Source organism: Prosopis cineraria, unplaced genomic scaffold (assembly GCF_029017545.1).
Source record: "Prosopis cineraria cultivar Desert tree isolate PC_DT_omini unplaced genomic scaffold, ASM2901754v1 PC13, whole genome shotgun sequence".
Lineage (NCBI taxonomy): Eukaryota > Viridiplantae > Streptophyta > Magnoliopsida > Fabales > Fabaceae > Prosopis > Prosopis cineraria.
Genome location: NW_026555344.1, coordinates 7,919,290 through 7,945,774, shown reverse-complemented (window position 1 = coordinate 7,945,774; position 26,485 = coordinate 7,919,290). Strand labels below are relative to the sequence as shown.

Sequence of the window (26,485 nt, the reverse complement as noted above, 5' to 3'; positions counted from 1 at the left end):
TACATTTTGTTTAAATACAGTGTTTGACATTTGAAAAGTACTTTTAGCATGCCATCTGAATGTAAAATTTGTTGTATTTATTATGCTATCTGTTATTTGAAACCCAACTGAGGGTATTTGTCAAATACTACCCCTGAGTAGAAGCTTTTATCTTTTGAGATGTGGTTTGGAGTTTTTAACTGAGTTCATATTATTCAAAAAAAAAAAAAACTTTTTAGTCTAGCGAATTTTTTCTCTCTTGAGACATAAAAAAATTTCTACGGTAATGATCTAAAAACGCACCAGTTCGTGGATTTAAATATTGACTCAGAGTGATGAATTTAGATATGTTTTCATATTCTGTCTCTTTTAGATTTTTTTAAGAAAATATTAAGTATAAATAGATTTTTGACAAAATAATTTATACCAAATTAAAAACAAAATCAAAATAAGGACTATGATCCATGATGAAGCTGAGGATATTTTTTGAAAGTACAGTACAATCTTGTATGTGGTGAAGCAATATAAGGCAAAAGATTGAATTAAAGTATCTAAAAAAAAAAAAAACAAAAACGGGGCTGCTGAGGTTGATTAATTGAATCACGAAGCACATTTAGGCCATGTTTGGTAGGTTAGAATTGTGAAGATGGAAATGGAATTGGAATAGGAATCTGAATAAAGTGATGTTTGGTAGATATGAATTGTAATTCTTGGGAATCCTAATTCTATGAAAAAAAGCTGAATTGGATTCCTTATGTAAATCTATGGAATTGGGAGCAATTCTATAGAATTGTAATATTTAAGACACTTTTGCCCTCATACAAATTTCAAAATGACAAATTTGCCCTCAAAAAAAAATAAAACCCTCACGGCCTCGCCTCACTCACACATTCACGCTCGGTCGCGACAGAGGGAGAGAAAGCTGAGAGCTGTTGCAGAACGAGAGAAGGCAAGAGCTGTGGCGAGATTGAAGACGAGACAGACGACGGACGACGCGGTCTGGACTGGTATTTTGGATTTCGCGACCAAGGTATGGCAATCGACTTCCCTCCTCCATTCTTTTTCTTCCGTGATTTTATATCCTTTTGCCGCCTCCCCTGTTTAAGCTAGGTTTTTTTCTGGGTAAGAAAATTAAACTAATTAGTACTAAAAAAAAGGAGAATAGAGAATGACGAGCTTGAAAGGAGGCGGAGAAGATTGGAAAGGCGGAGAATTTTATTGAAAGGAAGAGACATAGCCTCTGGAATTCTGGAAAAGATTGTGTTTTTGCCGTATTCATGACTTCTTACTGTAGGCTGTTGTTTCAGAAAATATTTATTATGGGACTGTCCTAATAAAAGATTGTGTTTAATTTTATCCACCGGAGACTAGCTTCACCATGATGCCTTATCACCATCTTTGAAGCTATTCGCATGTTCCTCTGATTCTGGATTTCCAGTTACAGATGATGCACAGTAATTCAAATTCACCGTTTTGTTTATTTTCACGATGCCTATATTGTCGGCATCTTCAACTCCACCACCCAAATTTTTTTATATTCGGTGGTTCCCACTGCTTTCAGTGTGACTGTCACAAAACCATGCATCCAGAAAGTGTAGTGTACGAGAGTTTACTTCTGTGGCAAAAGTTATCTGAAAATTTTTGATCTTTGAATCTCCTTCATCTTCTTTCTTTGACTAGGTTTTGCAAATGGGCAATCCGTTTCTGGTAATATTTATTATGGGACTGTCTTAAAATTTTGTAACGCAATCTCAAGTACAATACATCTAATCAAATTGTTCTTGATCCCTTATCCACTTTGTTGCCACCTACTGTTGGTTTATCTTTACTTGGCTAGCTCATATTTCAGTGTTTCTCCCGTTTATTTTCCTTACTTGCACATGGTCAGGATCTAATATTGAAAGGCCTATAACTAGTGGATTTTGTATCTATAACTTGTTTACAATTAGTATGACACAATGTGTGTTTAGTTTAAGATGATTTACTAGAGTTTCATGATTTTCTAGTCTATTAAATATGGGTTTTATGTTAGAATTTTATACTGTTTTTGTTGCCAATAGAATTTTATACTGTTTCTAGTCTATTAAAGTGATATTTGTTGGATGTTTTAGAATTTTTTATCCTAATATTTAAAATTTATAACCTACAGTTATGGATCCAGAAATGAGAGATGTGATGGTTCATTTGATGATTTGGTGGATGCATGTTCTTCACTCTATGTATCAATGTTTCTTTGCCATTTGTACCACTATAGCCTTGCGTAGGAATCGTATTAGTCAAAGGCCATATACGGTAGACTTCTATGCTAATAGAGTCCACTTACGGAACTTGGTGTATAACAGTGACATTACTTGTTATAACCAGCTTAGAATGAATAGAGCTACATTCGACAAGTTATGTCTTATGCTTGATGTTATAGGAGGTTTGAAACCAACCAAAAACATGCTAGTTGATGAGCAAGTGGCAATGTTCTTGCATATCCTTGCACATCATTTAAAAAATAGAGTTATACGATTTTATTTTGGGAGGTCTGGTGAAACTATTAGTAGGTATTTTAATTTGGTCTTAACCTCTATGATGAAATTGAATCGAGAGCTTCTAAAGAAACCTGAGCCAATTGCTGAGGATTCAATGGACGAAAAATGGAGGTGGTTTAAGGTAATCTCATATCTTAATTCACAACTTTTATTAATGATATAATTTACTTGTTCTTTTAATTAATTATTTGCCATTTTCAGCATTGTTTAGGTGCTCTTGATGGAACCCATATTAAAGTGAAGGTGCCTATGGCTGACAAAGCGAGATATAGAAATCGAAAGGGGGAAATAACTACTAATGTGTTGGGAGTTTGCTCTCCGGATGGACAATTCATATATGTCTTAACGGGTTGGGAAGGCTCAGCTGCTGATGGTAGAGTTTTGCGAGATGCTATTAGTCGTAGGAATGGTTTGAAAGTGCCTCAAGGTAATGTTAATTTATTTTTTAGTAATGATCAATGTAGTAATGAGCTTAAAGTTAATTTCTTTTATTCTTGTAGGCCAATATTACTTGGTTGATGCGGGGTATACAAATTGTGAAGGATTTCTTGCCCCATTTCGAGGTCAGCGATACCACTTAAGTGAGTGGAGGGATGGACGGCAACCTTTAACTCCACGTGAATGCTTCAACATGAGGCATTCATCTGCGCGTAATGTTATTGAACGATGTTTCGGAATGTTAAAACTACGATGGGCTATTCTTAGGAGTCCTTCATTTTACCCCGCTCAAGTCCATAATCGGGTTATCATAGCGTGTTGTCTCCTTCATAATTTGATCCGTCGACAAGGAGATGATCCACTGGATATTGACATAGAGGCATTGGAGACAAATACCAATGATATGGAGATACCTTACATTCAAACAATTGAGACATCAAATGCATGGGCTAACTTTCGTGATACCTTGGCAAATGAAATGTTTGTTGAACTTATGAGTCATAGGGGTAGTATGTGAGCATTAGAAGAGACACCTAAATCTAGATGTGACTTGAATTCTAGTTGAAAATTTGTGGATGTATGTTTTGTGTAATGACAACATTATGAATGGTTTTATTAAGTGATGTTTGCCTTCTTTGCAATATTGTGATGTATGATATTTTATCTTCATAGCAATTGATTGTGTTATGATATGTTAAAACTAATGATAATTTTTGCTGTTTAAGTAAGATCATGGCAGGTGGCGATTCTACAAAGTCAACCCATCATGTTTGGACACCTGAGGAAGACTCTCTTCTTGTGCAATCCTTGCTTCAGCTTCGTGATGATGGGACCTTGGTTGCAGATAATGGGTTTAAGGCTGGAGGTTTAAAGAAGTTGCAAAGAATGATAGAGGAGAAGTCACCTGGATGCGGGATACTAGCTGTACCTCACATTCAATCTCGTTTGAAGACCTTGAAGACTTGTTGGCAGGTCATATATGATATGTTATATGGCTCAAACACATCTGGATTTGGTTGGGACCCCGACAAACAATGTGTCACAGCAGACAAGGAAGTGTGGGATGAGTATGTTAAGGTAAAACTTTACTAGAAAAATATTTTTTATATCAGCTTTTATACTTATAATAAATATTGATGCAGATTTGAGTGTGTAAGCTTACTAGCTGTTGATATTTTTATGTGATTTTGTGTTTGTAGAGCCATAAAAAAGCTGCTCATTTCAAGAACAAACCCTTCCCTCTCTTTGATGCACTATGCTCTATATTTGGAAAAGATAGAGCTGTAGGAAAAGGGTCACTTTCAAGCAATGATGTGCATGAGGTTGAAGCTGATACAGAGTTTGATACAATAGCTACTAATGTTGATGAAGATACTGTGGATATTGGACTAGAGATGGATCCATCAATTACATTCTCAGACCATCCATCAGAAAACACAAATGTTGGCACTTCTAAGTCTAAGAAAAGGAAAAGAACTAGTCAAGATCGTGATGAGTTTTTGACTGAGGCACTTAAAGAGATGTTAGCAGCTACTTCCCAAGACATCAAGGATTCCTCTGCCCAATTAAGAGCTCGTTTAGACAAGTTGGCTCGAGAAGCAATGTTAGATGCACGAAGAGAGGCTCTAGATGATGAGTTGTTGAAGGTTGAAGATCTTACTGACAATGAGCGCACTGATGCATATCTTAAAATGATAGGTGATGATAAAATTCTTGTTGGATTTCCTAACCTACCAGATAAGGCTAAGGCAGCTGTGGTTCGTAAAATACTTTATGCATAAATGCGTTATGTGTAAGTCATATATGCTGCTTCTTTTTGGGTATTATAGTGTAGCTAAGTCTATATTGTAAACCATGATGGATATATTTTTTTGGCTCTGTCATGGTTGGTAGCCTTTTTGATTACATAGTTGTGGCTGCTTTATATAGGAAGTCTGATTGTAAAGTGCTCAAGTCTACTTCTTTAGTTCATTTTTTGGTTTTGCCATGGTAGGTAAATTGTGCATTGGAAGATATGGCAAAAAAATTGAGTCAGACATTTTGTACAAATGCTACTTATGTGATAAATAGTTAACTTCATCCTTAGTGATGGGAAGAGGTGGAAAGGCATGAATCTTTCTAGTTACATTTTCTCTAGCCAAATTCATGAATCTGTTCAATTTGCTAGCTTTTTTTTTTCTGATCTACTCAAATTCACAGTCATTTCTTATGGAGTTATAGAATGAATTCAACTCTCAAGGTCTATATTTTTCAAGCATGGTTGAAACAATATTGGTCTAGATTTGAGATCCTGCTAAACTGAATATGGAAATAGAAAATGCTATCATATGCTAGCAAAAAAAAGAAAAAGGGAGTATAAAAGGTTGAATGATATTTTTGCTCATTATATATAAAACGTTATAATATATATATAAGATAGTATTATATATAATATTTGTATATAATTTATATATTTATAATATTTTTTTGGTATAAGAAGTAGAATTGATTTGTTTGACATTTTTCTTCTAAATCTACGTGTTAGTATATTTATTTTAAAGTAGAAGGGATGGGAACCATTGCCAATTTTATTTCCAAGAAAATGTTTCCTCTGATGATGAAACTTTTTGTTTGGCCCAAGCTAATGAATAATAGTTACAAATATAATCTATGATTTATATAATATTTCATTAATATATAAAATACATAAGAAAATTGATACACAATTAAGTTTTTATTATGTTTTATTTTAATTTTTATATAGGGGTATTTTTGTCTTTTAAGTATAATTCCATTTCCATGTCTTGCATACCAAACAAAAGTAATGCAAGGATTCCATCTAATTTTTCTGACATACCAAACATACTTTTATAATTCAATTCTATTCCAATTCTGATTCCAATTCCAATTCCATCAAAAACTATTCAATCATACCAAACGGGGCCTTAGAATGTTAAAGAGGTGGAAAGGTGTCAAGTGGTGATTGATGAATTTGGTGTGCAGATGATGCTTATTGGTGGGGCGGGGCGTGCCGGCTTAGTGTATTTTGACATCACCCGCATGGAAGATAATAAATGTGATGAGCTTTATTTATTTATTTATTTATTTTTTTTGGCCATCAAATAAATGTGAAGAGCTGGTGCATAATCAGTCTCAAAGAACCAATTTAATTCAAGATAAGTGTCAAAAAATTCTTAAATGTCAGTAAAATCCTATGGGTCCTCATATGTTAAAAAAAGATTATGACTAAAATAGGAACAGTCACTGAGCGAGATTTCCTTCAACGCTGTCCGTAGTGATAAATCTCACTTCTGATATCCTTTTCAGTAGTAGCCTCCACCAACAAGCTCCCACAAGGTTTCGACGACGTTAGGGGGAACTTGAAGTTCAGATTCGTGGAGGTTTGAATCGTACGGGCATGGACAGGTGTCGTTTTGGTAGGCGGCGAGAGTAAAAGCGCCGTGGGTGACCAGAAGGATCCGGCATGGGACGCCGGGTGGAGTTCTTTGCCTGAAGTAGTGAAGTGTCGAGCACCGGATCAGTACTCGCAACTCTCAAGGAGAAGAGAGAAGACGACGACGAGGGGTAGAATTGGAATATTAGTCATAGTTTGAGATATTTTTGCTGTTGCTGTGGATGAATGGAGGAACAATGAGAGATCCAATTTACAAAAGAAATTCTGTTTTGCTGGAAGCCAAGAGCCATTGATCGAGAGTCCCTCGCTCGATGAAGGATAGCTTCGGCTAGGTCCAGGCGAGGATGATGACTGCGAAGATGAAGAAGCTAACGACGGCAGCTACGGAGATCTTGGAGGGTGTGGTCTATGGCGGAGGTAGGAAGGGAAGAGATGGTGAATCGGAGTGGGGAAATTCATGGGTTTTTTTTTTTACTAAAATAACACGCACAGTAAAAAAAAATTCTTAAATTCTTACGGTGTGAAAAATATTTTTTAAAATGTTACGTAAAAAATCATTCATAACAAAACGAGTTTGAAATTTTAAAGAAACCGTTCTTGTTTGAAATGATTTTAAAATTAAAAATTATTTTTTTATTTTATTAAAAATGAAATCATTCTTAAACGTTTTTGACTTGTTATTGATTTGATGTTTTATTTTCAATCTTTACATTCTTGTTTTATCAAAATTTTCAAAACTTCCAAGCTTAGCTTTTGCTTTTCACATAAGAATAAAAAATTCATGAACAGTGGCTATATAAATGATTGAAAACATGAAGAAGTATTAAATAAGTTGAAGCCAGATAGAGTAAAGTCACATAATGTGAGGTAATTTTTTCTCTTCTCATTTCAATCATGAGTTAGTGATATTAAATATAATATTATTTACTCTTATTTATCTAGTGTTCTAACATTTTATTTCTACACTTTTCATTTTTGCTTTATTTTCTGCCCATTAGGACTCAAGGAAGAAGCCCCGACTAACTCCATGCCAGCAGTCGCGGTAAGATCGGGGTGGGGGAAGTGTTCTTCAAAATGACTGGGTGGAAAGGGCACGTAGGCAATGAATCAAGTTGAAGGTGAAAGTCGCCAAAAACTACTGGAATGCTCTTGAAACCAATTCACTTGAGTGAGACAGAGGAGAGTGGAATTTCATGTGTTAAGGGTGTATCTGCAAATCTACGAAGGAACGCTAAAAGCGAAGGCAGCTCTCTGGGTCACTACCAACACTAGAGTGTGAAAGTATGGGGAGCAAACGGGATTAGATACCCTAGTAGTCCATGCCGTAAACAATGAGTTTCATTTCTTGTACTTTATCATTTCTTTTTTTCTTTTTCAATCTTTAAAGTTTTTTATTTTTATTTCATTTATCTACTTCAATTGTTGGCATCAGTGTTATGATCAAAGTTTATATTTTCTTCCTTTTTATCTTCTTAAAGTCTGACTCTCCATCTGATCAAGTACATTTTCTTAATAATTTTTCAACTTTTAATAGAGACCCTTAGCTTACTGTACTAAGAGTTGAGTTGCCTTATCCACAAATTACTTGAGATAGGCCCAGCAAGTGACATGGTGGCTACTTGCCTATCCAACCATCAATTGAAAATGAAAATGTAAGGGAATAAGAGTCTCAAAATTTTAGTTAATTTCATTACATGCTAGCTTTATCATTATCATCACCCTCTTTTACCTCTTCTAATCTCACTTAATTTGAGTCTCATTACATGCCACCTTCATCATCATTCCTTTTCAACTCACCCACTCCTACTCAATTTAAATCATTTATGTCTTTACTTGATGATCCTGCATTATTTTCTACAATACTTTTACTTTTGAACATGTTAGACTGTCAATTGAAGCATATGCTACCCCTCCACAATTGATTTCTTTAGTTGAATCACCTTGATTTAATTTAAATACGCTAACTGCACAGATAACTGAAACACTTCAATTTTAAGGAGAGGGGAACATATAATAAGAACAAAAGGAGAACAAAATGTGGCACCAAAAGTCATTATTTGTGAGGTAAATTAATTTTCACTTTTCATTCATATAACTTAACCATTCATTATTAATTTTCATAAAACCTAATAATTATTTATTTATTATTAATAATTTTTAATTTATTACACCTCATAATAATTCCTTAATCATATTAGCAATAATTATTATTCATCACTTTCATTCAAATGATCACTAAATTATTATTGTAATTGTAAGGTACAACGGAAATTCATAAATTGTTCTTGCAAAAAATGAGTTTTGAAGGGACTAAATTGATACATTGAAGAAATCGTTCTTGGCGTGATGAATTTTAAGAAATTATTCTCCCCTTGCATGATTTTAAATGTAGCATTTTGTGTAACATTTTAGTATTTTCTTTTATATTGCATAGTATGTTGGTAAAAAAACCGGCTCCACACTATCTGGCTTTAACTTTGCTACCACGTTTTCATATTTTTAGCCTTTTATATAGCCACTGTACATGAATTTTTTATTCTCGCATGAAAAGCAAAAACTAGGCCTAAGGGGTTTTGAAAATTTTGACAAAACGATTACGATTTAAAATAATATAAGGACTGAAAATAAAACATCAAATCAGCAATAATAAATTAAAATCATTCAGGCGGTGAATAATTTTACTTTTAATAAAATAAAAAATAATTTTTTATTCTAAAATTGTTTTAGGCAATAATGATTTCTTTAAAATCTCAAACTCGTTCCTCTTACAAATAATTTTTGGTACAATATTTAAGAAAATACTTTTCACGCTGCAGCGTTTTGGGAATTTTTTTTAGTGTTCAGTATTTTAGTAAAAAAGCAAATTGATGTTTTTGTAAAGGGTATTCATGTCATTTTTTTAAATATGTGATCATTTAAGGAATCATGAGACTTTTACTGATATTTAAGAATTTCTCGGGACAGGACTTAAATTAAATTGGTCTCTTTGGACCTATTTGTCATTTCCCCGAACAAGCATTGTGGAGCTTGCGCATAAATGCATCATAAGTTGTTCCGTGCTTTTTGTTTTTGTCCATTTTGTCTTAGCACGAAAACAAGAAAATGAATATACAGTTGGCGAGGCTAGGCTGTTTAATTTTGCATGTATACATATAAAGCACTGAATTCTATTACTTGCATTTTCTGGATTTTGTAGTAATTTGCATCCACTCTCCACACCGGCTCGAGCTGTTTTAGCTGGCAAATTAAACAAACCATTCCTCATTTCCTCATTTTGTGTGCGTGTGTGTGAAAGCTTATGGACACGACATTGAACCTAATATTATAATTAAAGGGTGGTCAACTTCCAAAATATTCCATAAAAAAAAAAAGGTTCTGGACACAAGATATAACAATAGGAGATGGGATGAATTGGAGAGTTTTTTTTTTCACAAATGTTCTTCTATTAAAGATAATGATGTTTGAGACATTGTCAGAGTATTAAATATGAGTACATATTTTAATATGAATTCAAACCTTAATTCATTATGTTATGAAAGATTATTCTCCTTCATTAGACTCAATCTTTAAAAGTTGTTTTAAAAAGGAAGAATTATATGTACTTATACATTTAGCTCACTAGTAAACAAGGAAGAGCTAAAACTAGGGAAGGAGATTTAGGGAAGGAGATTTTTTTTCCCCTCGCAAATATTTTTTGTTGGAAGTATTCCTTATTGAAGCACTATTAAGCACTAATATTCTATAAATATATTTTGAATATATATATATATATATATATTATTTTTCATCCCACTTGACAGCCTATGAGAATGTTTAGAATTATACGTTACAAAAACAGCAATTAAAGTAATCATTAATTATATTAATCATGCCATGTTTTAAACATAATGTATCTTAACTTTATGTTCTGGGGCTTTTGGCAATCGTCTAACAAAAGAGTTGGGCCATCATATTGCTCCAGGTCATTTTACAGCTCAGCAGCGGTTAGGTTAATGACTAGGCCTAATTTTTAGAAAGTCAAAAGGAGGCCTAACGGAACAAGGTTTAACTATTGTTGAGTCTTGGCTTAATGAGCTTTGGATTGAATCATTGAATGCAAGCCACCAATGGTAAATGTTTTTTTTTTCTTTTGCCATACCAAATACCTTAATTATATTAATGTTGGTCTTAAAAAATGTCTACGAAAATTTTTTTTATGCGATCACTTTTCTTTCCAAAAGATGCAGCCACTAGTTCTAGACCACCAAATGTCCAGCCAGAAAAGGAAAAAATCAATATTAGAAAAATTAAAGTCAAGTACTAAAAAATAAAATAAAATATGAGTATTGAAAAAAATTAATTCCAGCCATGGATTTTTTTTTCATTTTAAAATTTATTATTCTTAATTGTAATTAATATTTTTAAAGCGTCTTAAAATGTCATTCCCTTGTCTCTGTTAACGCTTCAATTTTAGATTCAATTACAAAAATGAAAATTTCACTATTAATTTAAAATATCATGTTGCATTTCAAATTGAATCTGTATATTTTTAAAATTTTTCTAACATTTGAGGTGAGGTTCCCCCACTCTTTTGAGAGATGAAATAAAAGATTAGCTCAAATTATTTCAAAGATAGATTTAGGAGTGTTCACGAGACAGAACGGGACGGGACGTGATCGGGACACCCCTATCTCATGTTCTGTCCTGAAAAAAATTGAGACTGAATTTTAGTCCTGCATTCTGTCCGGTCTTGTCCGAAAAATTGTCCCGTCCCATTAGAAATCAGGATGGGATCAGGACGAGATCAAGACGTCTCGCCATTCCATAAATCAAACAGTGTCAAAAAAAAATCTGGATAATAAGATCTATTAAAATTTTAAATCATATAATTTATTAAGTTTAAAATTAAAATAACATAAGTACATAAATCATAATAATTTAAAGTCAATTATTAAATTACATTAATCACAACTACACATTATGATAGCGATTACAAGTAATCTCTAGGCTATAAGAATAATAGGCAAGTCAAGTACAATATCAAATCATTGTTCTTCTACTTTAGTTGAGATGTGCTAAATTAATTACTCTTTCAAAAATAAAACAAGAAATACGGTATAAATAAAAGTTATTAAATAGATAGATATAAGAATAAATTGTATTAATATAATTAATATACTATAAAGAAAGATATCGCCATGTTTACTCTATGTCATTAAAATTATCAATATAAAAAACTTCAGTTTTATATAAGAATTGCAAGTATTGAAATTATAATTGATATAATTAATATAAGTATAAATTATATTAATATAATTAATATATTTAATGTGTATTTTTAAAATAAAAATAATAGATATAATATTTGGGATGGGACGGGACGTCCTGATGGTAATCCCGTGTCCCGTAGCGTCCCGAACCCCTTTCTCATATCGTTCCACAAAGTCCCATCTCGATTATTTTCAGACCGAGACAAGACCCGTCCAAATATGATCAGGATAATATCGAGCCAATCAGAATGGGTACAAGCTGAACACCCCTAGATAGATTGACCAAAAAAGATATTATAAAGTAAAGTACAGCATCAATTATTCATTCACCAATAATGGCGCTGTTCTAATCCATCTCAATTTATGGACTCATTATAATGTTCATACTAATGTGAGTTGGTATTGGAGGAAGCTTATGATGAATATGAATGAGATAGTGTGTTTGGAATGTTGTCTTTCTTTGCTTTTTTTGGTTCATTTTCCTGAAGCTTGTCTTTGTTTTGCGGACAGATCACCTGATAAAGTACTGACGAAGAGGCTACATAGATCAACGAGGATTCATGACTATGATTCGAAATGTTCACCTTCAACCGACACTTTCTTCAATTCTTTGCCCTTACCCGACAGCACCATGTATAACCCCAACACTGTCAATATCAATCCTATTATGCTGCAAATTAAATTAAAGAAATATATATATATATATATATATATATATATAATACTTGAAGCAAAAGTGAGAGAGAAGAAATTAAGTGCATATATGTACATTCCGAAATGTAGCTTTTCATCTCAGACGAGAGAGCCAATGATGGTGTCTAGAACAAAGAAAGAGAGGGCCGAAAATGGAAGCATAAAGTGGGCCTTTTAAGGTTAATGCGCCCCATGTGGCTAAGATCCAAACTAGTTCGGAGGCCACAATTCCCTCAGTCATCAAGTTTAATTTCACATTGGTTATAATTTATAAATTAGGGAAACTATGACATGAGGTATTTTATAAAAAATGACCAAATTGATCCTAAAGTTTAAAATAATAAATGTTCACCCCATGTAAGCAAGTGATTCAAGTTTTGATAACAACTAATTCATGATTAATAACAACACATTTAAAATTTAACAAGATTAAAAAATCAACAGCATATATTTATTGAAACAAGTGTTTATCTTGTATAAATAATAAGTCATTCAGGTTTTAACAGTAACTAATTCCTAATTGACAATAGCACATTTAAAATTTAATAAAATTGAAAAACTAACAGTATAAGTTTAATGAAATAAATATTCACCCCACATAAATAACAAGCTATTCGGGTTTTAACAACACTTAATTTATGATTGACAACAATACACTCAGACATTATCAACTAATTCTTATTTAGTTGTTTCTTTCATTAATAGGGGCAATTAATTCATTTCCCATAAAAAATTTTTTAGCTAAGGATAAAGGGGGTTCAATGAAAAATCAAAATCTTAAGATTATTCTTTAATATAAAATACCTCTAGTTATCTAGGTATACATTTTTTCTATGAGAGTCGGATATGATATGTATCTGATACATAGACACACATATATAAAATACATAAGAGGCATTAAAAATATAATTTCAATTCAAAAAATATATATCCAAACTAGTACACTTATTTAGTCTTTTATAATAACACCAAATAAAACATAATCATTGTACTTTTGTTTTATTTATATCTAATTACCTATTACCTAATCCCTCACAATCCTTATTACTAGTTTTCTACTTAGGATTTATATGTCAAAAGATTGCAATCCTAATTTTATAGTTAAGAAAATATAATATTTATTTTTTTAAAAAATCTAATCTTTGACTTAAAAAGCAAATCGCAAAAAAGATATTAGCTAGGAATAAAAAAGATTAGTATTACAATATTTAAAAAAATTTAATTTCTTTAAAATAGCATTGAAGTATTGACTTTAAAGTATTGGCTCATAACTTAAAAGTATCATATATATATATATATATATATATAAAATTAAATTTTTTTAAAGTTAAAAAAAATATTTCAATACTCTATAAATATGTATTAAAAAAGTACTGGTGTATTTTTTATATGTCTATTTGATCATCCGAGTCAAATTTAAGCATTAATTGTAAGGTCTAATATTATTATTGAAGATAGCTATCTCAAAAGCATTGCTATGCATCACACGGATTTGAACACGGAACTTTGTGCGCGTGAAGCAATTATAATTCTTTTCACTAGGATCATCAACGCCCCAGTTAGTTTTAGGATTAACTATACACTTTAATTAAGAATTAATCAAACAAGAGAGTTTATGAAACGATACCGTATAGGCAACAATGAGAAGCCTGATATCCCAACGGAGCTTCCAATCATTTCCATTCTCGTTGCATGAAGAGAGCATATATATTAATGATTATATTGAAGATTTGAAGCCATCACTGACATCAATGCTGCGCTTGTGTAATTCAATGGAAACTTCTCATTCATCAACTAGTCAGGAGAATGATGGCTTCTGGTGGAGACCAGCTAGCGATGGTACCTAAGTTCTTGATCGATCAAATCTGCTTCCTCTTTCCTTGAAAGTGATACATCTGATGGTTTATCTTAGATATGGTCTCGCTTGTGGAAGTGGCCTTTACAAGAGAAAATCAAATACTTCTTCTGGCAGGTCCTGCATGAGCATCTCCCAAGCAATCTCATTGGAGTAAAGAGAGGAATTAAATGTTAAATATTAAAAAAATCATTTAAATGAGAGATGTGTCGCCTCTCTCTTGTAAATTAATTTCTTTATTAATTAGTATTACTTGTAATATATTTAATTATTAAATTTTTTTATTAAATATTAAATATTAAAAAATTTTATTTAAATGAGAGAGGTGGTGTTTCCTGATGATGAAAATGTCACCTCTCCCTTATAAGTTAATTTTCTATTAAATAGTATTATTTTTAAATTACATAATTATTAAATACTATTTATAAAATTTTTAATATTAAAAATTATTTAAGTGGGAGAGGTGGCATTTTCATATCTTATGATTTACATTTTTTATTACTTAATATTATTTTTAATATATTCAATTAATAAATATTATTTATTATATAATAAATATTAAAAAAATTAGCTGATGTTTTTAGGTGATGAAAACGCCATCTCTCTTATAAATAAAAATTTTAATTTAAAAATATTACTTTTAAAATATATAATTATTAAATATTAAATATTAGTTAAATGAGAGAGGTGGCGTTTTTAAGTGATGAAAATGCAACCTCTCTTGCAAATTAATTTTTTATTAATTAGTATTATTTTTAAATTATATATTTATTGAATAATATTTATTAAATATTAAAAAATTATTTAAGTGAGAGAGGAGTATTTTCATGTGATGAAATCTGCCTTATAAATTAATTTTTTATTAAATAATATTATTTTTAATATATTTAATTATTAGATATTATTTATTAAATTCTAAATATTAGAAAAATTTATTTCAATGAGAGATGTGGCATTTCTAGGAGATGGAAATGCCATCTCTCTTATAAATAAATTTTTTTACTAAATACCATTGTTTTTAAATTACATAATTTTTAAATAATATTAAATATTAAAAAAATTATTGAAGTGAAACTCTCTTTTAAAATAAATTTTTTACTAATAAATATTATTTTTATATTATATAATTATTAAATTATATTTATTAAATATTGAAAATATTATTTAAGTGAGAGAGGCGTCTCCATATGATGGAAATGCCACCTCTCTCTTCAAAATTAAATTTCTTATTAATTAATTTAGTTTTTTTAAAAATTTAAAGAGATGGCATTTTTTTATGGAAGAAACACCACCATTGTTATTTATTAATTATTTTTTAAAATTGAAGATATTTTTTTCATTTTGTATTGTGAGTGTTTTTGTAATTTTTTAAACCCTAGTCTTCTCATTTTAGTCATTGTCTCCTTCCTACTACTTGTCTTCTCCCTTACGACTTGTGAGTTGCATTATTTGTTTTTTGATTGCTAAGTTGCCCTTGTTGTCTTCTTTAACTAAAGTTGCTTGTACGAATACACTAATAATAGGTTTCATTTTTTCATTTTTCTTACCTCTTCTCTACCTATATATATATATATATATATATGGATCTTTATGATTTTACTTTTGTTTTTCTTTAGTCGATAATTTTTTTTTCTATTTCTCAATGGTTTATTCTTTTAACTTGCTAACATGCATATATGTTGGTGAAACAATTTTCTAGACATAAAGCTTTGTTGAGATTTGGAGAACAAACCATGGGATCTAGAATTTTCATGCTTTCAGTGATCAACAATTTGGTTTTGTCATTTTAATTTGAACTTTTGAAAAGGTAATTAATGATGATAATCTCCTTTAATTACTGAGGATAAGTATTTTGTGATTCATACAAGCTTATATGATTTTTGTCTTACCAGATATAATTAAAATGGATGATTTTCTAATTGCGTTGAAAACTTGTGTATCCTATTGTACTGTATAGAGCTAATAATTTGGGTGGGTCGAGTCTTGTAACATCCCAATTTTGAGATAATAAATAAACTATAGGATTTGAGTCTTAAAATAGGAATTTATATTATTTTGAGGTTAAAATTAAGGAATGAATTTGTATTTGAGGTTATTTAGGTTAATATTATGTTTAGACATTTAATTATAGATTAAGTTGGCCTAGAGTCATATAAGATATATTTATTAGGTTAGCTTAGGATATAATTTAAAGATAAAAATAATAAAATATAATAGGAAATGATATAAATGAAATATGAAAAAAAAAAACAAACAAAGAAACAAAACAAGAAGAAAGAAAGAAAAGAAAATAAAGAGAGGATAGGAATAAAAAACAAAAGATTTAATGTAAAAAAAAAATGAAGTGGAACGTTAGCTGAAGAACCAAAAAGAAAGAAAGGAAAAAAAAAAAAAAAAAACCGGATGGAGAAAAGGCGATGGTGAGAACCACATGTTTATTCAATATCCACACCTCATTTGTATTTCAAACATATTTTCTGAGTCTCTCGCGCGTCGTCTTCTTCTTCCCTCTCTCCAGTCTGCGCGGGTCGTCATTTCCAGGTAAGTTTGAGCCTTTTCAACTCATTTAGATATATAAAATGACTCCCATGCTTCAAATCTTTTCTCTAAATATTTCTTACTCATCAGAAGCTGTCTAACCGTGGCATTATTTTAAGGAAATGAGTAAATTTTTTGATTAGGTTTTTCTATAAAATAGTTATTCTGAAGTTATGATGATTTAAAATGATTGTTGGAGTTGTTAGAGGTGTAATAAATGCTATAGAATATTTTTTTAAGGTTGAAATTCAAATTTGAGAATTTTTGAGTTAAACTCTAGACTTATATAATTTAGTTTATATTAAATTTGAAATTTGGATATGAATTTCTGATTATTAAATATTTATTTGAGTATAAATAGATATTTCTAAGGCTGTAAAATGGTGATTTGAGGCTTGAGGATAATTTTAAATTTATTTTTGGGTGAATTTTTGGAATATGGATTGATGAATTTGTGAGATTAGAAGTGATTTGAGACTTAAATATAGTTTATTAAGATATGAGAATTCTATGAACGAATTTTGGAAAGCTAAATGAGGCACTGACCTTGAATTAATGCTAATATGGGTCTTAGGTCTAAAATTTTCTAAATATTTAAATTAGAGTTATTTATTAATTTTAATGTAAAATTAATATACAGCATTATGGAATGATTATGTAGATTGTATTGATTAAAAAAATGGCGAAAAAGGAGTTGTGAAGGGAAGCTTGTTATCCAAAATATAAGGTAACCATTATTAATGTGTTGTAATGGGGGTATGTGTGTAATTGGTTATGTGTTGTTTGTTGTTTTAAAAATTATGAATTGTTTGGAAATAAATATTTATATATACATATTTGTATTATTGCCAAGTGAGTTAAAAATTTATATTTATTTATTATTATGAGATATTATTGTTCGATTATATTTTTCTTCGGTTGTTTAAATTATGCATGACTTTTTAGGGTATTTTAAAATATAGTGTTGTTTTGAATTCTATTTGATCAATTATTATAACATGGTAAGCCTTCATTGGATTCAATGAATGGCATGTATCTTGGTCTAACTCACCTTTGGTTGGGTGACTTGGCATTTGGGCATGACGAAAGGAGAATATAAGGTATAGTTATGTAATTAAATAATTGTTTGTTTAGTTTGTTTGAAAATATTTGTTTAGTTAAATATTTTGGTATGCTCATTTAGCAATTGAATGATTAGTTGTATCTGCATGCATTATTACATATTAATTTTTGATTACTGAGATTTTTAAGTCTTATTCCCCATGGTTAGTATTTTTATAAGAGCGAGTTTGGCTGGGAAAGCACTAGAGGCGTAAATTTTGGTGTATGGAAACTACGTTCTTATTGCCACTTAATTTGGTGTATGTAATGTATATTATGCTAATTTAGGACATATATTATTTTGTAGGGCATATAATTTCTAATCTTCAATTTGACATATCTACATGGTCAAGAGGATTTTGTCCGTCCCTCTTAATTCTTGATTTAATTTAAAGGTTATGTTATGCAGAATTTTTATGTTCCTTGGTGCCTTAGATGCAAAATATTATGCTTAATTATGAGGATCATGTCTATCTCTCATAGTCCTAATTACTTTTTGGGGTATTATTGATATAACTAAATTCACTTGTAGGTGTTGATTAGTTAGTAAATGTATGTTTATGCTATAGATAAGTGCACATCCTTTAGCTATTTTTAATGGTCAACAAGTGTTGAACTATGGTGAATTTTGCATGGACCCACTTTGGATATTACTAAGTATACTATTGCTTAATGATATTACAAAAATTACAAAAAATTATATGGTAATGATTATGATGTATACTTAAGTCACATAGTTATACCCAGAACTTATTTTTATTAATTGTTGGGATCTTGTCACCTTGGAATAGGCTTCTATGCTAAATTTTGATTTCAAAATTATTTTTTTGATGTGAATAGTTTTACATTGTCTTCCATTAAGAAAATTTTTATTTTAATGGCATCTTAATTATCATGGTGGAGTTTATTCATTATGTTAAATTTTTTTTTACTATGGTAGATTATTTATAAAATATTTTATTTACATGATAAGATCTTTTCTACCATAATAAAGTTAAAAAAAAGGTTTTGTTATTTATTACCATGGTAGAACTTTTTCTTTGATGGTAAGAGTTCAATGATGTAAAAATAGTTTACTAAACTTATAATTTGTAAAAAATTGATTCAAAAATTTAGAGTGTTACAAGCTTATTCGAATTGAGATTGAAATATCCTATCTTCTTGAAAATGCCTATATATCTAAGCTGGGCCTTAACTTCTTAATACTAAATTTGGACTGACTTATTGAACTTGATCAAAATTACCAACTCTATATATATTGATTTAACTTTTTTAACTAGTTAAACCTACCACCACTTGGCAGCAAATACTTAAAAACTCAATATATTTTTTCTCAAATAAAAAAATGTATAATTTTAAACTCATGCTACTATATCTTTTACCTAATATAATTTTTTTAAAATAATAATATTATTTTTTAATTATTAAAATTTTAAATTATATTATCTTACACTTCCTGACGAAGGGCTGGGGCTCCACCACTGCCTTCCAGCATATTCGAAAATGTGTAGGCCTTGAGATCGCTGATGAGGACTAAAATTCAATATATGTTGGTTCTTTATGAATGTGATATATTTAATTTAATGGTTTTTCATGCTATTGGTCTTTCAATTTAATGGCGTTTAATTGAAAATGAAACTTTTTCTTAATTTGGTTTCTGATAGAATTATTATTTTAATTGAGTTCACTTCAAACACTGATATTTTTAAATTTAATTTCTCATAATAAAATGGTTATAATTAATTTCATTATATTAATTTATCCTAAATAATTAAATTTAGTAACGATGAAGACACATTTTTTCAAAGTCATCGCCTAAGTGTAGATTCACATAATATCTTAAATTATTTTTTATAATTAATCAATATTTAATACTATTAAGTTATACTTGAGTATTATCAAACTCAATTAAGAAATAAGTCTATTAACATGATTTTTTTCGCCTATAAGATTTGAACTATTAATTTTGCTTCAGTATAATTAATTAAATCTCTTTCACTCAACAATCAACGTTTGTAACATAAGATGTTTACCAATAATTGGAATATTATATTGTAGGTCGTGCTTTATAGAGATTCTGATAAGTTACACTATTCATGGGTTAAGAATATAAGATTTCTAATAAATTGTGAGATTGTGAAACCATGGTTTGTTAGAAGTCTAACATGTAATAAAATGAGTAGTCTTCCATTATCTGTGAGGAATCAAATAATATATTGGCAATTCTAAAAGAGATCAAATTAAAAAGAGCAGTACAATCTGTAACTTGTGATAATCAAATGATATAAACTACCAATATTAGAAAGTTGTTATTTATTTATGGATCCAAGAAAGCAGAACTTTTCATAAATACATATAATGAAATTCAAGTAAATAGAACTACAAGCAGCAAAATAAAGTAATCATACAATAAAAAATGTACTAGAAAAGCGAGAATCATTAACATTATTTGTTGGCTTATTAATGATATAGCAGATCATTATTGTGATATTTGTTCCCATAAGATTTCTTTGATAACCAATAGATACGTGATTCCTTTCCCTTCTCATTATTCATGCACACTCATGTATGAGCTGTTCATTTGATCAGTCTTTGATGATCATTCATATGGAAAGTCTTGCGTTTCTTCATTTAATTTGTTTCAGTAACCTTTCTTGACACTTGATTTCATTGTTTTCTGATCATCGGATTTGAAGTGAAGAAACTAAACAGAGTGGCAGTAAAACCAACAGGCTTAGTCGTGGTCTGATCACTTTCGCCCTCATGATTAACAGTTTTATTAGTACCTTGATGATCATTATTTGGGGTAGTTATCTGCAAGGAGTCTCCTAATTCAACTGAGTCTTCTGCTTCAGCAACATTCTGATCTGCTGTTTTTGTCTTGAATTCTTCGCCTTTGCCCCACAAGACTGCGTATAGCCCCGTTATTATCAAGATGGATCCCATCAGGCTATAGCGCAACAAGATATATATCAGTTTCCTACTAAAATCAAACCACATGAATTATCAAAATTAACCGAGAGAGACAGAGAGGGATTAATAATGTAAGTGTGTAGATAATACATACCTTCCCAAATGCAACTTCTCATCTAAGATGAAATAGCTAGCGATGACGACGACTACAAGAAAGAGAGGGTTGAAAATGGAAGTGTAGAGTGGTCCTTTCTGGCGTACGACACACGTGATTAAAACCCAAGCTAGTCCAGACGCCACAATTCCCTTGTGTGTGTGTGTGTATGAATTAAAATTCAGATGATGATGATGAATTGATGATGATGATGATGATGATGATGATGATGTGATGAAGGCCTCAACATAAACAAAGTGTCCTCCCTTCATCATAAAACACTTCTAACCACTTCATTATCAAAATCAAAAAGAGTTAGCCAAACCATTGAAATGATTTAAGAATGAAACAAGACTTTATTCAAAGTTTATTTTTATTAAAAAGAGCATGAATGTTGAAGAAAAAATCATGATGTCGTCCTCAATAAAAGTTAGGTGAAATTTTAATTTTTTAAAACAATTTTACATTTTTCTAATTATATCATGCTTAAATATCCTCTCTCTCCCTCTGCCTCAATAAAAGGGTACCATATAGAAAGCAGTGAGAAGGAAGGTGTCCCAACGGAGCTTCCAACGAGTCCAATCTCTCTCCATGAAGAGAGCAAAAATGACAGACTGTATTGCTGCCATCACTGACATCAAAGCTGCACTTGTATAAGCCCACGGAAACTTCTCACTCATCTTTGCCTGCATTATATTTACATATCATGATGATGACTTTCAGCGTTTTTGTTGTGGCAAAGAGCCTTGAGGATTCAAAATGACCTGAATGATCAACCAGAGGGAGTAGGAGAGACAAGTGCCAAAGGCCAAAGCAATGCCCCAAACTTGAGTGGTGGACCCCTTCTGTGGGGCCACGTGTTTGATAATATTGAAGTGAGTTGAACGTAAGTGTATCTCGTTGCTCTTGTAGAACGTCAGCATCATGGCCCCACCAATTCCCATCACTGTCCCTCCCACCTTCGCCTTTCCTGATAATCTTCCTATATTCATCTTCTCCAATCTGACAGTGACAACAAATTAACTAAGTGTGTGTTTGGATTAAAAAATTTACAATTGAAGTTAGAATTCAATTTAAGTTAGCAAACTGAGGTTAGAGAAAAAGTCAGTTAATATAACGTGATTTATGTTTGGATACTTTTTTTTTAAAAGTCAGTTAGATAAATAAAAATTTGTTTGGATGATTTAATTCAAAAGTCAGTTGAGATTTTTAATAACAAAAATAAACACAAATTTTTGTATGTATTTTTTGATTAATTAATAAGTAAAAAATAATAAACTTAAAATTACAATTAATAAGTAAAAAACCTTAAATTTTTAACTATGAAAAGATAAAATAAATTCATAAATTATATTTAATAAGTAAAAAATATTAAATATTCAGCTGAGATTTAGTTTTATTTTGAATAATATTTATTTATTTAATAGTAAAAACTTAGAATCCCATTTAAAAAAAATTTTAAGTATCAGAGAATTTTACAAACAATGGATGCAATAGCTGACGATTTTATCAATGAATTTTAAACCCAAATTAACTGATTAATTAAAATTCTTTAATATTTAAACTTATTTTAAATGAAATCTTAAGTTTTCACTATTAAATAAATAAATATTATTTGCTATGAATTTAGAAGTTTAAAGTATGTTTTACACATCTTATAAGTTCAGGATCTAGAACGCTTTTTGTATAATGCCTCAAGGTTTAAAATGCTCATTAATTCATTTATAAATTATAAAATATTCAATTCTAAAAGATAAAATAAATTGACAAATTAAAAATCTTAAACTTTTAGAAGTTTGAATAAAATGATAATTTACAAAATATTAAATTAGACTATTAGTTTTCTTAATTCAAATTTATACATAAACTTTAAAAAAATTATAATATTGCCAATGAATTAATCTCATCTAATTTAATTGAAAAATGAATTATAATATTTTAATATAAAGCATAAAACTCACGTCTAGTTTCATATACTTATGAAAAGGAAAGAAAAAAAAAATACCCTTACGTTAAAAAATGAGGTTCCTGTATGACATTGTAAAAAAATTAGGTTAGTACAATTATGTAACTTAAAAAAAAACTGTAATTCTATATGTTGGAATCTGTATAATATTATTTATATGACTTTTTCTTTCTTCTCTCCTATTATAATCCCACCGCTGCGTTCCAAAAGCCATCTTGTATAGCTTCACGTTAAACGAACGTTTGCCTTCCAACGCTAGTTATAATTTTTTTTTATCCAAATAATATTTATTGAGCTTTTAACATCCTAACTTAAGTTTGGACTACTCTAACCTAAGTTAGAAGGCTATCCAAACATACCCTAACTCATCACTTGGACCCCTTAAGTATGGGGAAAATCACGTAGAGGTCCCACATAGCAATTTTAATTTCTAAAAAATTTTATGAAAAGTACAAATGACCCTAAAGTCTCATGTGGACCAACTTCCAGTCGCTGTACCACGCCTTCGACTTCACAGCCGCCGACATGGTCCACTGCTTCCACCAAGAAGATGACGACGTTACGGCCGCTTCTGACAGCTGCTTCATTGGCAACAGCAGTATACCTTCATCAAGACCGCCGCCCATGGCAAGTGGATGGAGTAATGTTTATTGGTTTATATATTTTAATTTTTTTTTAAAGATAATCTTACAAACTGAAAATATCATAAGATAATTATCTATAATTATAAAAAAATTTAAATAAAATAGTTAAAGTAAAATCATATATTAAAATATTGACCAATATTATATGCAATTTTAATAATGAAAATAAACTTATTAAATATTTTTTTAAAAAACTTATTTTATACTCCCTGCTCTCCATAGTATAGGGTATTCATAATTATTTCACAGTTCACAAAAAAAAAGTCGAAAACAATGGTTTAAAAATATGTAAATATTTTTAATTATATCCTTATTAAATGTGCTCCTTCTATTTCAAATTATAAAATATTTTTAGATAAAATCGACCATATTAATAAATTTTATTAAAGACACTTGATAATCTCATTTTTTTAAAATAAAAATATAAACTTTCAAAAATATCATTCATTTTATATATTAAGAAGAGAAGGGATAAAAATTAATTATATAGAGAGAATATTAGAATTCGTGTGTTTAATGAAACCTTAATTTTTTTAAAGTGTCTTATATTTTGAGACTAAAAACTCTTTCAAAAATGTTCTATAATTTGAGACGGAGGTAGTGTTAATGTAATAAGTTTGACCAAAATTAAACGTCATATTGGAATTCAAAGCAAGCCAATATATAATTCGATGCAATTAAAATTATGAATTTAAACTTGCTAGCAATAAATAAGGGAAGAGAATGGCAGGATATATTTCTTTCGTTTAAAAATGTAAGATATTTTTAATTAAATCTTACCCTCAATAAAATAGATATCTACTTTCAAATTAACCCTATCTTTTTATATTTATTCTTATTAAACACCCTACAATAAATATAAAGTTATTATCAATAGGGGTACTTTTAAAAAGAAAAAGGCAATGATTATACTATAAAAGACTAAAAATACCTTACATTTTTTAGTATTTAACTTTTAAAAAAATGTCTAATATTTTTAAACGGAGGGAGTAGGTAAAAGAACATAAACACTACATACTGCTTTATAGAGTCTTTTGGATCAAGCATGTCTTTTAGAAATTACTTTATATTTATATTTAGCATTAGGATAATACCAAGAGAAAATTGGGGGAAAAGAACCATGTAATCACTAAATTAACTGAGTAAAAGGACTAAAATAGAAAAATAAGAAAGAAAAAGTGCAGAATCATTAAAGATAAACGGCAGGTTGAGGAAGAAAATTTGCTGATTCTGAATCTGGTCCTTTTAATTTCCCAAATTTTCGGTAACGTAAGTTAACTAAGATGATCGTGATGTGGGGCTAGGATTAAATGAGAGTCTGGGACCTACCCAAAACAAACAGCTAAGACGAAGGTTGCACCAGGAATGAGGTTGAACATGGCCGCCGTGGCGTACGTGGCTCCCGCTAAAGACACTGCTTCCACAAATAAATTTTGTTGCAATGATCCCCTGAGAGATAAATAGAGTGGTAATCAAAATCAATATGAGTCTTTCAGATTTTTTGCTTTCCATTTTTTACCCTTTAACTTACCCAAATATCCCACACATAAATGCTTGTAACAACACTTTCCCTGTGATCTTGGGTTTGCTCTTCCTGCCATCATCAAAAAGATAATTAAAGCGAAACTCTTGAGAGTATAAAATTTAAAGTATACATAAATCGCTTAAATTTAATCCCAAAACTTTGATCTTCAATATGTCTAGAACCAAATCGTAAATTTTCGTCCCTTAAATATCAGAGAAATCTATATATATATATATATATCTCATACCAGTAAAAAAGAAATAATCAGAATACGCACTCGTATATCAGTTAAGGTTAAAGCTAAAATATGTATCAGTACAGTTCAGTACAAAGCTTCAGTTGTATGTAGAATATGTATTAGTACGACAAAGAGAAACAGGAGTAATAAGGGTAAGAGAAGGGACCTTTCGACGAAGAAAGCAAGAGGAAGCATGAAAATAGAAGCGAAGAGGAAACGATAAGCTATGAGAATACTCAAGCCGGCGTCTTCATCATGTGAAACCACTGTGCATAATATGCTCACTCCTGCATTTCCCACTTGAACCATTATCATCATCAACGCTGGCTTCAAATCTTCCATCACCTTCCCCATATTCCCCATTTGATTCTCTCTCTCTCTCTCTCTCTATATATATATATATATATATCACTATACAGACAAATATATATATATATATATATATATGACGGCTTGTACGTTTATATGAGCTAAATCAATTGTCACTCATCTTAACTTGTCTCACTTTGTGTTAAATCTGAGAGTTAATGATCAGTGCGTGGAACAAGTGTTGGGAGACTACATTTATACACACACACACACACACACACACATGTGGGCATGTTTGTCTGTGTCTGCGTTCTTTCCTGGGGGAGTTCGTGAGACCCTTCTTCCAGTGAAAAAGACTATTTTGATAAATCAATAAACAGTGTTTAGTTAAATTAGTATTAAATGTTGTTCACAAGCCATAAGATTGGATTTGAGTTTAGTAAATGATTTAAATTCACTCATCCAATAAATATCTCTGTTATAGTCATTATATTTTATTAATACTTAACAATTATCAAGATATATTTTCTTTCAAAAATTTAAACAATTTTTATGAGCAAAGCACTTCTCGCATATGTTATCCTCTCCAAAAATTTGATATTTAATACTTTCTGAATATTATATAATAAAATCTTTTATAACAGTTCAATTAAATTAGATAGTTGTTATTGTGTCACGTAAAATAAACTTATCTTTTGCTCAATTGTCTTTACATGACATTTCAACATTTTAAGGTCTTTAATTGTTATTAATGTTAAGGCCTATAATTATCATTTTTCCTAAAATAAACTTAGGTACTATTTTTGAAACTTTTTGTTTTTAGCAAATGGAAATACCTCTTAGAATTATAAAAGTAAATGAACAAGATAAATTACTTCTATGACCGAGATAATTTTTCTACCTTTTAAATAAAAAAAAACTCCCATGGAATTAATGAAGATTTAAAGATTGA

At 30.1% G+C, this 26,485-nt stretch overlaps 3 protein-coding genes across 3 annotated transcripts; 2 read left to right on the top strand and 1 right to left on the bottom strand.

The window, feature by feature from the left end:
- The first annotated feature begins 2,256 nt into the window (after positions 1 to 2,256).
- Positions 2,257 to 3,666, top strand: LOC129291808 (protein ALP1-like). The gene is made up of 3 exons (XM_054929335.1): positions 2,257 to 2,637; positions 2,718 to 2,943; positions 3,017 to 3,666. The coding sequence occupies exons 1-3, from the start codon at positions 2,350 to 2,352 to the stop codon at positions 3,469 to 3,471; spliced, it is 969 nt and encodes a 322-aa protein (XP_054785310.1). The 5' UTR covers positions 2,257 to 2,349; the 3' UTR covers positions 3,472 to 3,666.
- A 20-nt stretch (positions 3,667 to 3,686) lies between these two features.
- On the top strand, positions 3,687 to 4,735 carry LOC129289851 (uncharacterized protein At2g29880-like). Its single transcript, XM_054926615.1, has 2 exons — positions 3,687 to 4,031; positions 4,154 to 4,735. Exons 1-2 carry the CDS (start codon positions 3,687 to 3,689, stop codon positions 4,733 to 4,735), a joined length of 927 nt encoding a protein of 308 aa, XP_054782590.1.
- Positions 4,736 to 20,451: 15,716 nt separating this feature from the next.
- LOC129289850 (WAT1-related protein At1g25270-like) lies at positions 20,452 to 25,587 on the bottom strand. Its single transcript, XM_054926614.1, has 7 exons — positions 25,391 to 25,587; positions 24,993 to 25,055; positions 24,791 to 24,910; positions 21,616 to 21,853; positions 21,379 to 21,537; positions 20,852 to 21,003; positions 20,452 to 20,734 (listed from the first exon to the last, which is right to left on the bottom strand). The coding sequence occupies exons 1-7, from the start codon at positions 25,585 to 25,587 to the stop codon at positions 20,452 to 20,454; spliced, it is 1,212 nt and encodes a 403-aa protein (XP_054782589.1).
- Between the last annotated feature and the right edge of the window lie 898 nt (positions 25,588 to 26,485).